This window comes from Chanodichthys erythropterus, chromosome 2, assembly GCF_024489055.1.
Source record: "Chanodichthys erythropterus isolate Z2021 chromosome 2, ASM2448905v1, whole genome shotgun sequence".
NCBI classification, from domain to species: Eukaryota; Metazoa; Chordata; class Actinopteri; order Cypriniformes; family Xenocyprididae; genus Chanodichthys; species Chanodichthys erythropterus.
In genome coordinates, this window is record NC_090222.1 from 24,995,449 (window position 1) to 25,009,583 (window position 14,135).

General features: G+C 36.4%; 1 protein-coding gene across 1 annotated transcript; it reads right to left on the reverse strand.

Moving 5' to 3' along the window:
* Positions 1 to 453: 453 nt before the first annotated feature.
* On the reverse strand, positions 454 to 7,661 carry prss35 (serine protease 35). The gene is made up of 2 exons (XM_067394296.1): positions 7,446 to 7,661; positions 454 to 2,729 (listed from the first exon to the last, which is right to left on the reverse strand). Exon 2 carries the CDS (start codon positions 2,714 to 2,716, stop codon positions 1,445 to 1,447), a length of 1,272 nt encoding a protein of 423 aa, XP_067250397.1. The 5' UTR covers positions 2,717 to 2,729; positions 7,446 to 7,661; the 3' UTR covers positions 454 to 1,444.
* Positions 7,662 to 14,135: the final 6,474 nt, after the last annotated feature.

Here is a 14,135-nt window from a genome sequence, read left to right on the forward strand (position 1 = left end):
AACATTATTCAGTCATTTTTAAGCTGCAAAATTTAAGGTATATGTTCCTGGGTTTAAAAAATATGCATTTTAAAATGTATTTTAATATAATAATTAGTGCTGACAAATTGATTAATTGCACTTATTTGACTGCACTAATAATAATAAATATATAAAATGTTAATATTATATATATATATATATATATATATATATATATATATATATATATATATATATATATATATATATATATATATATACCACCAATTATATATATATATATTTTTTAAACTTCTTATTTAAAAGAATTTATGTATAGAGAAATAATGAACAATGATCAATAAGCAAAAATCTAAAATTAAAAGCAAACTTGGAAAAACTAAATGTTAGATTATGTAAGCTTGATGGAAAAACGGACACACACTATTTTTTCCTCTTAGACCAATACAAAACTCAGTTTATTTGGTCCTTAATAACAAAGATTTAGAAAAAGTTGTACAAAAAAGAAAAATGATGCAATCCGATTTTGAAAAATCAATTTTATATTAAGATTTTCGATTTATATTTCCTATCAAGCTGCATTGCTTTTCTCTTGATCATAATTACAATGATATGTATCATCAATTATATCTAAATTTAAATAACCCTGTTTTTTTTTTTTTTAAAGAACAACATGATCATATGAAACTCATAATACAAGCCTTATTAAATACATACTTACAGTTCTACAGTAGGCTGTTACTCTGACAGGTCCTCAGATGCTTTATATTTTAAAATTAAATTAGCACCAAAAGTCAACAAGGGCATCTGAAAATGAAGCTTAAACCTCCAACTAACTGCCTGCATTGTGATACAAAAGGCAGAAACAATTGTAAATGAAAGCCCATGAAGACAGGTTACAGTTTATGCTATCAAAGGCACACAATCATAACATTTAATAAAAACAATAACAATGATAACAAGAATAAAGATTTTCAAAGAACACCAGCACATTGATACTCAGACATGTTCTTCAAAAAGAAAAAAGGAAAATTACAAACATCAAAGCTTCTTCTCTCATAAAAAAAAAAAAAATTTTTTTTTTTTTTTTCTTGTGTCAACTAGTCAGATCTAGCTTTCTACTTCAAGGTATCCAGACAGATTACCAGACAAAACAAATGCCTCCCATAGCAAACAACACTGATTGAAGTACAATTTCTAATTCAAAACAACAGTTTAGGACAGAATTAGTTCTCATTAGGACAACTGAATCTAGAAATACATTCGTTCTAACTGATTCATAACAAAAGTTGTCTAATAAAATAAATTAAGGTATCAAAATAGCTTGGAAAAGTTCAATTGTAGATGTGTTAAAGTCTCTAGTGTTGAGGAATGCAGCAGTTTGTGTAGTGCACACATGGGAGGCACAAGAGTTGGTGAGAGCCGGGACAGAGGCAGTCAGACGGGCCGCTGATGGAGTCTCTCAGGTGCCCTGACACTGGCTAGAGTCCCCATGGACCCAGCGGCAGATCTGTGCATACTTCAGGGGTGTGATTCTTACGGCCACGTTGTAATCCTGCTGCACCCCGTTAACATCCACCCACTGATGACCCGAGAACACGCCAATGATTTTCCGCTTCCACTTCTTCTTGCCAGGCTCTTTAAGGCGAATGTAGACACCCGAGCCGCTGGAGCCAGGCTTGGCATCGCAATACTGGTACAACAGGTCGTTGGACTCCTCAGACACAGAGCAGAAGCGGTACACCAGGTTGCCCGGTCGGTCATCGTCGAATCCCGAAAAATGGATACGTCCAGCGGGCAGCTTCTTGACGGAGGGAATGACGCCTAGATCCATGTACTTGGTCTTCTGTGCCCTCTTAAGCTCCAGGATGGCGTAGTCATAATCGGCCACAATGTTCTCCGAGATGCCTTTAAACCATCCCTTCGGCACCTGAATCTGTTTCACCCGTGTCCATCGGAACGAGGGCTGTTCAGAGACAGTGCTGCGGCGACTACGGTTCCTCCTTCCTTTGCCTTTGCCCTTACCCTTACGTTCTTGCTTCTCTTCAATCTCTCCATTTTCATCGATTTCTTCCTCCTCTTCTTCATGTTTCCTCTGGCCTTTCCCTTTCCTTCCTTTCCCTTTCCGGCCTTTCTTCCGGCGGGAACGGTCTTTCAGCACACCAACGCTGAGTTTCTGTACCCCATCTAGGTAGTCCGTACCGTTATGGATGCAATGAGCGGCAGTCAGGACGTGTTTGGGGGACACCAGCACTCCAGAACAACCTGTGGAGATCTTCACAGATGTGGAGAAAGGATACTTCATGGAGTACTGCTTGTCAGCGATGGTGAACCTCGTATCCGTGCCGTAGACCTCTCGTCTGTGGCGAGTGTGCAACCGAGAACCTTCCGTCCAGTCGTCGCTCAAATTTAGCTCCTGTACGGTGACGGTGGTGAGCGTGCGTGTTCCGTTGTCGTACATGGTCTCGTAGGATAGTAGCTGCTCCAGATCATCCAAACTGGGCTCTGGAAGACCCCGCTGGCACTCAATGCCACATATCCCATGGAGCTCACTCTGCGGCTTGGCCAAAAACTCTGAACTGCCCAGATGCACCGTTTGCTTTTCTTGTACCAGTGGTACTTTCCTCTGTGGCCAGGTGTAGTCATCGTCACCTGTGGGATCGTCCACTGCTGCAGACACCAGCACAGCTAGCGCTGAGATGGAAAGCAGGAGCATTAAGGGTACCGGGCCCATTGCAGAGAGACCCCTAGACCAGACAGAAAGAGAATAAGAGAATCAATATCACCTCAAATATTGTTAAAGAGTTAGTTCACCCAAAAATTAAATTTCTGTCATTAATTACTCACCCTTATGTCGTTCCAAACCCGCAAAACTTTGTTCGTCTTCAGAACACAACAGATATTTTTGATGAAATCCGAGAGTTTTTTTTTTATCTCCCATAGAAAGCAATGAAATTACCACATTCAAGGTCCAGAGAAGTAGTAAAGACATTGCTAAAATAGTTAACGTGACGACAGAGGTTCAACCTTAATGTCATGAAGTGACGAGAATACATTTTGTGCCCTAAACAAAACTAACGACTTTATTCAACAATTTCATCTCTACCCTGTCAGTCTCTTATGCAGTTGATGCAGTGAAGCGCTTCTGTGTTTACATCCGAATACAAAGTTTGTGATCTGATGTAGAACAGGGAAGCTCTGCAATGTGTCTTCTACGTAAACTGCATAGGAGAATGATAGGGGTAGAAAGGAAATGGTTGAATAAAGCTGTTATTTTTGTTGCTTTCTATGGGAGATAGAAAAATCCTCTCGGATTTCATTTGTGTTCTGAAAATGAACAAAGGTCTTACGGGTTTGGAACGACATGAGGGTAAGTAATTAATGACAGAAATTTCATTTTTGGGTGAACTAACCCTTTAAGTAACACTTTATATCGAGGAAAGCAAAAACCTTTTTCTAACTGAGAAAAACAGGAAAGAAGATAAACATCAGTGTACCTGAAATCTGTGAAGATGCACAAGATGCACAATCTTACAGAAGCACAGAAAATTCATAGCCAAAAATATAAGAACATATTGTGTTGTTATAAATTATTGGTATCAGTCGATACTGGATATTTATTTGCGCATAATATTTCTATTCTATTTCTAATACGATACAATTTTTTTTAACATTCAGAGTAACTTTGCAGTCATCTAAAGCCTAAAGTAAAGGGCATTGTCATAATATGTGCATATTGCAGATGCGCAAAATATTTTTATAACCTCACATACATCTGGCACATGCACTTAGTCCTGAATATAAATGCAATATGCATTCAGTAGATTTCTTACAGACCATTCTAAAAATTAGTGGACGTGAATTCTGGTCCCAGCTCTGCACTTTTTGGATGTCTTGATTATTTAGCACACCTGATTATTTTATCAGCTCTTTAGTAGAGGCTCCAAGAACTAAAATGTGTGTCAGAGAAGACATCCAAAAATAATATTAAGTGGAGCCTGCAGGAGAAACACAGCTGGAAGCACTGAGATAGGGATCAGATGATTATATTATACAGTCATGGCCTCTAGGGGGAGACAAATAATAAGATTTTGGAGTGCTATTTCAAGACCCTTGAGAGTATGTGTATATACAGTATATATATATATGTGTATATATCATTCTCCATTATCACATTCCAGAGATATTTAGATCCAATCCTAATGTAACAATAATGTATTCCTACAGATTCCAAAACAAAACTTTTGAATCTGCTTTTAAGACACAAAATTGAATGCCAAATTTCCTGCATTAGCTTTAGAGACTAAACAAATGAGTCAAATAGCATACAAATATGCTCACATTTAACAATTGGTCCTTAAATGACACCGGCTGACAGAAAATATCTGCTATTAGAGGAAAATAATGCTGCCTGTGGAGACTGGAGGTTTGTGGTGGGGACTGTAAGGATATTGACCCTGTTGGTCAAAGCTTTTTGAGTCAGTGGTTTGGAAACGTTTCTTACTGTCTTGCTTAATGTCTTTAATAAGTATATACTTGGGTTCTGCGGATGGCAATGCAATTGGTATTGTAACCAATAAATAGGAGTATAAAATAATATGATAAACTAAACAAACATGCACCTACACACAAAGCTATCCGATCAGAAGCCTACTTCTGTATTCATTTATGTATTTCGTAACAGCTCTTACTGAAAAAGTTTTAGACATGAGTGCATTTTATATTTTCCACCAAACCATCAATTTGCACAGTGATGAAAAGGTGCTTCACTCTTGACTTATGCAAGTCACATGAATTATCTTGCACTAAATAAATCATGCACATAAATTCTGGGAACAAAGCAGTGGTTTTAAATGCATACCTAGATTCCCAAAGCTTTTCAACAAAGCATTTCCCTGACTTTTCCTGTCATTTTGTGGGTGCGCGATAAAGATTTTCAAAACAATATAATATAGACTGCAATGACCTGAGCATAAATATAAATAATGAATTCCATGATTTTTTAAATATATATATATATATATATATATATATATATATATATATATATTTCCATTATTTTTTAAGGCCTGAAAATCACAATTTTATCCAAATATCCTGATATTTTCAGGTTTTCTGTCAATGAGAAAGTTTTTTCAAAGTTTTTGCGTTTTTCATGGACAGACGACAAAGTTGTCGAAACGATCCCCGTTCACACGAATCCATGAAAACGATTAAAAACGCTGCATTATTCATGCCAGGCCAGTAGTTGGCGATGTCACTTTGTAAAGAAAAACTATGCGCCTATAAACTGAACATGTAATACGCATCACCATTTTCACAAATTCACGTTTTTGTAGTTTACACGGAGACAATAACGGTATCATTTTCAAAAACTTGCACTTTGTATCCCGTTTTTCAAAGTTTGCATGTTAAGCCCCCCAAAACGCCATTGTTGTGTGAATGAACAACCAAAATGCATAAAAGGTTTTCTGTTTTTTAGTTGAAAACAGTGTTGTGTAAATGGCCCCTAAAACACAAGTTGCCAGTAGCATTTATTTGAAAAGATCACAATACGAGATGAGTGTGTATTACAAGAGAGGCATGAAAATAATTCCGGTTTCTGGTGTTATGTTGAATTTCGACTCCCTGCCAAATTATTACCCCCTCGTTGCTACCTAATTGCCTAATCTTAACCCCACCCCTAATCCTAACCTATCCCCCACCCCTACTCCTAAACCTACTAATACTAGGGGGGTGATAACCTGGCAGGGGGTCGAAATTCGGCACAACACCGGATACACGGACTCATACAGCCTTGCCATGGACGACATTGACTATTTGGCAATATGAGACCGCAGTAAGGGGTGAAAAATATATTAGCACTGAAGCAATTAGCCTACTAAGATTCAAAATTACAAAGCTAAGGCGGAAGTATAAGTGTACAGCATGACAAATTATTTTTTTACCAACACACACACACTCAAAATCAGCGAAGCACAAAGCCAAGAAATTCACAGTCACCACTCTTACACATTCACCATATGTTAGATTGCTGAGCACTGCCCAAGAAAAACACAGACTGCAGCAACATTTTCTAATCAGTAGCCAGTTTAGGGATAAGGAGTGCGGGTTGGAATACAGTAGGTTGCTACTCCATTCTTGATTCAGTACATTTTCCCCTGCAGAGCTGGAATCCCTCTCCTCCCACCTCACACTTCACTATGACATGGCGTCGGTGTGGATTATCTGCATCAACCGTGCTGTCTATGAGAATCAATCTGTACAGAGCAGACAATACTGTGCAGCCTCAGTGGAAGTGTGAGGGGAAAATATGTGCACAAGAATGTGTGGAGGGAAAGTTATGGATTCAGGCAATGACAAATCAGATGTGTCCCTAGTGGAGAGGGCCATGAGAAGTGAAGCACTTACAGAGGTCCAAACAAATTCCAGCAAGACTATGATGTAAAATGTGCAGACAGCTCGAACTTTAAAAAGCCGGCAAAACAGACAAACTCAGGCAAACTTGGTCTGACATGTGGTCTGAACTCTCTATCAACAGTTTTTTTGATAAAACGAGGAATTGCAATCTGAAATTCCTCTATCACTACTGAAATATCATCATGACATTTCCAGTGACATTTTTCTCTGTAACAGATAGGCTACATCAATAGAGATGCTTAGATTAGTAGGCTGTTTTAAAAAAAAATGGCTATGTTGGAAGAAGCAGAAATTTTCCCCTCCATGTCAGCATCAACCAATTTTCCATTACAAGGCACAGGAATCTCAATCTTGCACATTTGTAAACTTTTTAACCAACTTGATCAACCAAACGGTGGCGCTATTGGTCCCATTTCAAATTAAGTTTAAAACTGATTGATTCATTCAATATTTCCAGATCTTTAAGTGCATGTCTTTTCCCCAGTCAATCATTAATCGATTCATGAATATTTACACCAATAATGTGAAGTCTAATCATCTCCCTTACAAAAATTACTATGATGTATATGATGATTATGATGTATTTATTTATTTATTTATTTATTTATTTATTTATTTATTTATTTATTTTTATTTATTTATTTTTTGCAAGGGTTGGTTTGGTTAAATTTAGTTAGATTAGGGGTCTTCAACCTACTTCCCAACCATATACTATATACTATATACATATACTATACTATATAAAGTACATTTACTTTTTAAAAAAGTATTCAAAGCATTTTCTCTCAACTTTATGAACTCCCTAAACTCTCATGAAAAAAAAAAAAAAAAAAAAAACTTTTTTTAATTATAGCCCATCTTTTACAGAAGCTTTACAATCCATAAGTATAGGCTACTTGAGATGCTTCAAAATGATTATGACAATTACACTTTATTTTCACAGGTTAGAATGATGCAAAAAGTTATAAACTTTTTACATATAATGGGAGAGAAAGAATGAATGAGTAAATAAATAAATAACCCTCTGGTGAAAAGCGTCATACCTGCTATCATTCGAGTGATGGAGATGTTCAATCCGCAAACAGATGCTTGTTATTTAAGCAGAAGCGTCTAAAAGTTACTTCATCTCAGAGGTTTTCTGTTGGATTGGCTGATAGTCCGTTTCTTCTCATATCTGCTCCACCTTCAAGACAGGGAGAGCTCAGGGACGAAGCCCTTGGTAGGAATTACACTTGACGTTTAAGGGAAAGGGAGGAAAAAAGTCCCAACAAGATTTTCACAAAGAGTTTCGTATAGGGGAGGGACCATCATGCTCTGCAACGATGGAGCGGAAAAAGTGAAGTTGAGAAAGCGTTCAGCACTTGATCTTAATGAATCATGGGATTTGAATAAATCTTTTTTGGACAATTCAAAGAGTCATTTATGTCCAGTATTCAAAGGGGCTTTCCAGTGATTCGTTCCACTGAGCGCACAATAGCGCAGCAGCAGCGACTTTATTGTGGTTCGGTTCCGTTCCCACATCACTGACAGACACTTGTGTTTGTGTACATGATGTGGTAAACACGCGAGCAGGGGGTCTGCGAGTTAAAAGGACGCCTCTAAATTTGCGTGCACATCTATATGCAGATTCTTCAGTGGGTGAATGGATTATTTGTGGGAAAAAAATACAAATCATGCAAAAATCGACTTTCTGTGGAGAACATGTTTTCAATTTCTGAACTGAAATTAATTTTTGATACTTTTTGTGAGGCTAAAATTATAAATGTGGTACAACTGTTCGTAGATTATAAAAGGGAAAGAGGTTTCATTAAAAATAAGATGAACATTTAAAAAAAAAAACTATTAATATTTTAAAAAACTTTTTTAAGTTTAAAAACCAACATGTAGGAAGCCATTTTGTTATCATGTGATAAGAGAACAGGAAATGATGTACACAAATATGGCTGTGTGAAGGTACGTTTTTTTTTAATAAACATAACTTATTTTGATCTTTTTATGAAAGAGCATGTTTTTGTTCAATATAATTAGAGTAATCTATGAAAGTTTCATGCTCTTCAAGATTCTTACAAGGAAGGCTTTAAATGGTTAGTTCACCCAAAAATGAAAATAATGTAATTTATTACTCACCCTTATGCCGTTCCACACCCGTAAGACCTTCGTTCATCTTCAGAACACATATTAAGATATTTTTGTTGAAATCCGATGACTCAGTGAGGCCTTCATAGCCAGCAATGACATTTTCTCTCTCAAGATCCATTAAAAACATATTTGAATGAGTTCATGTGAGTACAGTGGTTCAATATTAATATTATAAAGCGAGGAGAATATTTTTGGTGCGCCAAAAAACCCAAATAATGACTTATTTAGTGATAGCCGATTTCAGCGTTATTAATCAACGTGTTGAATCAGCGGTTCGGAGCACGAAAGTCACATGATTTCAGCGGTTTGACACGCGATCCGAATCATGATTCGACACAAAAGATTTAAAATGCTCTGAAGCTTCCTAAAGCAGTGTTTTGAAATTGGTCATTACTATGTAAGTCGTTTTTTGGCGTACCAAAAATATTCTCACATGAACTGATTTAAATATGTTTTTAGTACATTAATGGATCTTGAAAGAGGAAATGTCATTGCTGGCTATGCAGGCCTCACTGAGTCATCGGATTTCAACAAAAATATCTTAATTTGTGTTCTGAAGATGAACGAAGGTCTTACGGGTGTGGAACGGCATGAGGATGAATAATAAATTACATTATTTTCATTTTTGAGTGAACTAACCCTTTAAGTACTTGATGGTTACTCCACCTGCCATGTTAGAGTCTTTACATCAAACTTTTTCAGATGAATGAATGCAGTACATTTATGAAACATTTACATTTTGAAACATTTCAACTTGCTTTTGAAAACTTGATGTAGATGTAGATAACCCACATGTTTTAAACGTGATATTTAAAGATTTATCTTTCTGTTTATCATCCTTATTTGTAAAGATTTTGAGTTTTATACACTTTAATTTGCGATCAACACTATCAAAATTGTTCATTTTTCCACTTAATGAGTCATGGGAGCTCTGAGAAGTTAAATGATTAGGTCTCATTTTATTTTAAAGAGGCCACCAAACAATATTGTTGTGTGTAGACACTTTACACAAAACAGCACAGATTCCTTTCTTGGAATTAAAGTGACTGCTGGGATTAGAAAGATGCAGAACTGCCTTTATATATTAGACTTTATATACGTTCAGGTATATTCCTCTTTTTTTCCTGTTTCTGTTTTCTCTTTCCAAACCAGAGACTCAGGGAAAGACTCAATCTTTCACGTTCCACAATGTACGCTCACATCAGGACCCTTCACTGCGCTGTGAGGTTCTCTGTCAAGTTTGAACAGAGAAAGGTGATCTCACTGCTTTAGACTGTGGCCTCCACCCTCCAACTTAGAGAATGTGCCCCTACAATGATCATCATGAGCTCTCTCTTTGTCAATACAAGGTGTGTTATGTTTTATTTTTGCACATTGGGGTTATTTATTTATTATTGATTGTATTTTTAATGATAAGAGTCAGAACACAAGACAGGAAAATGGAGACGAAGTGGACGAGTGGGATCTGTGCATGACACAGAGCAGAAACAAACTCTTGTTTCCTAAAAGAGAGCCACTTCTGTCTGTAGCATCTGTACTAGCTGCGAGGTTAAAATTATCATTCCATATCTAACAGGTCTCATAAATTGTTACATGAGTGTTTGGCGGCATTGCTCTGAAAGGAATGGCCTTAGGTGATATTTCTGCTCAGGGTCGGTTGTGCGGTACACTGGTTGCATAGAGGGTTCTTTGTCAAAGGAAGTCATCTTTTCATGATCCAGGGTGAACGGCTAGATTTTGTGCAGGCATATGCTGTTAGAAGATTGTGTCAGTGAATATTGCAACTATTGCGTTTGTTTGGAGTATTTACGGCCAATGCAGACTTTCTTAAGAGGTATAGTGCTGGTCTAGATGGTGGACAGGAATCCAGTTTACCCAACAGCTTGCTGTCAGATTTCATTCGCTGCTAATCCATAATTCCATTTATATGCTAAAGAAGACCATTTGCAGGAGTTTAAGGGAACGTGAGTGTTGTGTTGAATGGCTGTTCAGGCACATCCTTAAAGAGTCAATGAAGGCGATGTAGATTAAAGTGTCAGGGTGTTTATTTATGCGGGTCATGGTCATAAACCATCTCAGCAGGTGTGAACCTTTCCATCGCTTATTAGAGCTTCCTCCCAGACAGAGAGCCATTTATAGGGTGCCTCTTTCCTAACTACCCCCCCTCTCCACTGTAAACTATAGCTGGAAGATAACATTGGGTTAGCCATACTGAATTTGTTGACAGCAAATATTTAGACACATCAAAATGGGTCAAAGGTCAGGCTGTCATTATACAGCAAACATATACAAGCAGCAAAGCAAACATATGAATACATTACTGTTCAAAACTATTGAATGGTAATGTATGCATCAAAGATATTCTTGTGCAGACATTTTTTAATGATGTATATTTGTTTTAATAATATTCAATGGATTATTTTAGGCACTTTGAACTTTACAAAGATCTAAGGGATCTGGTTAAAATCATTTTTTTTAGTCCGTGCCCAAGTTTTTACACAACCAGAACTGTGGTTCAAACCACATTTTCCCCATTTTTTTAAAGAATTTTATGCACACAGGAAGTTTTAAGGATGTCCACGTCTAGATACAAGTACTGTAGCCCACCAAGACTGCTTCTACGGTGAGACACTTGGACAGATTTCTCTAAGAGACATGACCTCCTGTGCTCAAGGCGAAGTTGCCAACATACACAAGAGAGGAGCAGAGCACTTCAAGCATGCAAACAGCTAATACAAACTAAACAGAAGTGGTTCCTAAGCAAACACACTGATTTGGCACAGTGAGTCATTCTGCTCTGATATTGGCCCGGACTTGGTCTACAAGTTGACGTATAGGAGTTGTCAAGTCAGTGGCTTGAAACAAGTTCAACATTTTACACTGAAAGGATAAATAGGTGTTGACTTCCATTTTTGGTTGTGAGTTTTGATGGTTAGTCTACTGCCTTGTCAGGAGTTTGTTAACAGCCAGGGTGCAGTTGGATAAACTCACGGGTTACTTAGTTGTTCTGCTAAATCTTAAGTGTAATACAAGATGATTTTCATACAAAGCACTCATAGTCAGACTTGGGAAACTTTGGGGATTTGGGAATTTTAACACAAATTCTTTGCTTGAGATCGAAAAAGCTATTCAAACTTTGCTAACATGCTATGCTGATACAGAAGTCAATATACTAAGACAGAAATTTGAAGTGAAAGTGCTTGAATTGCATTATGACATCCGCAGTAACTGCCAGTAAGCTTCTTGGCAGAAAGTCAATTATTTACATATAGTGGTACATTGCTAAATCACATTGGCCTTTCTTATTTTTGCAAGATTACTTCAAAAAACCAAGTTCAAAAGCAGCTCTTATTCCCCCTGTGTGACCTTTGATCTGCCTTGAATTTTTTCAAGTCAGTCACTTTACGCTGTATAGCTGGTTGTCCTTTTCCTTATCTCTCAGTCTGTCTCATTCTTTGTTTTGTATTATTTTTTGCATTGCCCATTCGTGTGCTAGCAAGCTTCATTAGTCCCTGCCAAACACGTGCAAACACTTTGTATGATCACGTCAGAAGATTAATCATAGCTGCATCATAGTTAATGAAGGAAAATTTACCATGTTGATATTATGAGCACTATGAAGAACAAGTCGATGAGTTCGCCAAGGTTTTCCAGGTCAATGGCTCCAAAATATATGAAAGAAATTCTGAGTTTTGTACTTAGTAATCCAGATGTTCACAAGCAGAACTGTATATGCTGCTTTGTTTTTTGACTGTGAAATAATTAGGTAGTACTTTTTTTGTTGTTGTTAATTTTGCTTATTTTTCTTTAAATTTTGTAATAGAGTTATTTATTATTTTATTTAAAAAAGCATTTAATTATATATAATTAATTTAATTTAAACATGTATAGATTAAATTAATTTACCCAAAAAGTTTCATAATTATCAGTCATAATTAAAATGTTTTTAAAATAAATTGTAAACAAATTCCTTATTTTAAAAGTACACTCTAAAAATACACTTCTTTTATTGGAATCTAGGGTTCCATGAAGAAACTTTAAAATCCATGGAAACTTTTCAATGCACAAAAGGTTCTTTATTACGGAAGGCCAAGCAATAATAAAAAATAAAACCATCTCGAGATTAAAGTTGTTAAATTACGAGAAAAAACTCGTTAAATTTCGAGAATTTCGAGAAAAAGGTTTGAGAAAAAAGTCGTTAAATTACGAGAACAAATTCGTTAAATTACGAAAAAATTATATATAATTAATTATAAATTACATAATTTAACGACTTTTTTCTTGTAATTTAATGACTTTTTTCTCATCATTTTCTCAACTTTTTTCTCGAAATTTAATGAGTTTTTTTCTCGTAATTTAACGAGTTTATTCTCAACGTTTTATCTCGACTTTTTTCTTGAAATTTAACATGTTTTTTCTCGTAATTTAATGAGTTTATTCTCAAGATTTTATTTAGACTTTTTTCTCTAAATTTAACAAGTTTTTTCTCTAAATTTAACAACTTTAATCTCGAGATGGTTTTATTTTGCTTGGCCCTAATCCTCTTCCATACTTTATAGTGGAAAAGGGTTCTTCAGATTATTAAAATGTTCTTCACACTAAGAAATAAATGGTTCTTTTAAGAACTGTTCAGTGAAAGGTTCTTTAGGGAACAAATAATGGTTCTTCTGATCACTGCAAAAACCCCTTTATAACCATTATTTTTAAGAGTGTACTTGCATTTTAATGTGAAAATAAATGCATTTTGACCAGGTTTTTGAGGATGTGGAATTTCAATGAAAACTGTTATCCTGATGATGTTATATTCACAATGTTTGCGAGGAACACGTTCAAACGATCTATCCAATCAGCACGAGAGGAGGCCTATATTTATTCACAGCCGACACACCTATGTTCCTCGACAGTTTTTTGCATCTCTCTGCCACCCCGCCTCCTCACTATTGGCTGATTCCTATCCCAGCCAGGGACACGGGTGGTGTACTCTGGGTTCAGGCCAAATTCCGTGCTCAGAGCCTTCCCCTTGGACAGCATGCCAAATATGCATAATTTTCTGATTTCTGATTGAACTTGTGAAATTCCCAAATCAAAAAAGGACACAGTTTTCCTTTAAATAACAATGTCAATGGTGACAATTCTTTAATTTTTTTATGTGTTAAAGGTGGTCTGTTACTGTGTTATCATCTATTTCAGATAAACCCACCCCCAAATGGCATGTGAAAAGAAATCAAGCTGTGATTGGTCACTTTACATCTTTTCCCTTTTTTTTTCCTGCAGCTTATTCTGTAACTTCTGGACAGTTTTTGGACACGCGGCATCATTAAACTTGGGCTTTTCAATTCATATTCAGAGTTCTTTCACTGCTTTTGCACACATTTATAGTTCCATCTTAACCCACCTGCTCTGCCCTTTTATCAGTTACGAATATGCAAATAACAGAATATATAATTAATGGTGCATTAAATGTCGCAGACATCAGGTGAGCTCATGAGTCTGCATGTGTTCCTTCAGTTCTTTAGAAACTCGGATTTGAGGTGCGTTTCCCTCGGCTCACCCCTGCTGAGGTTTTTAATGGAATAGGATAAGGATTGGGCTTA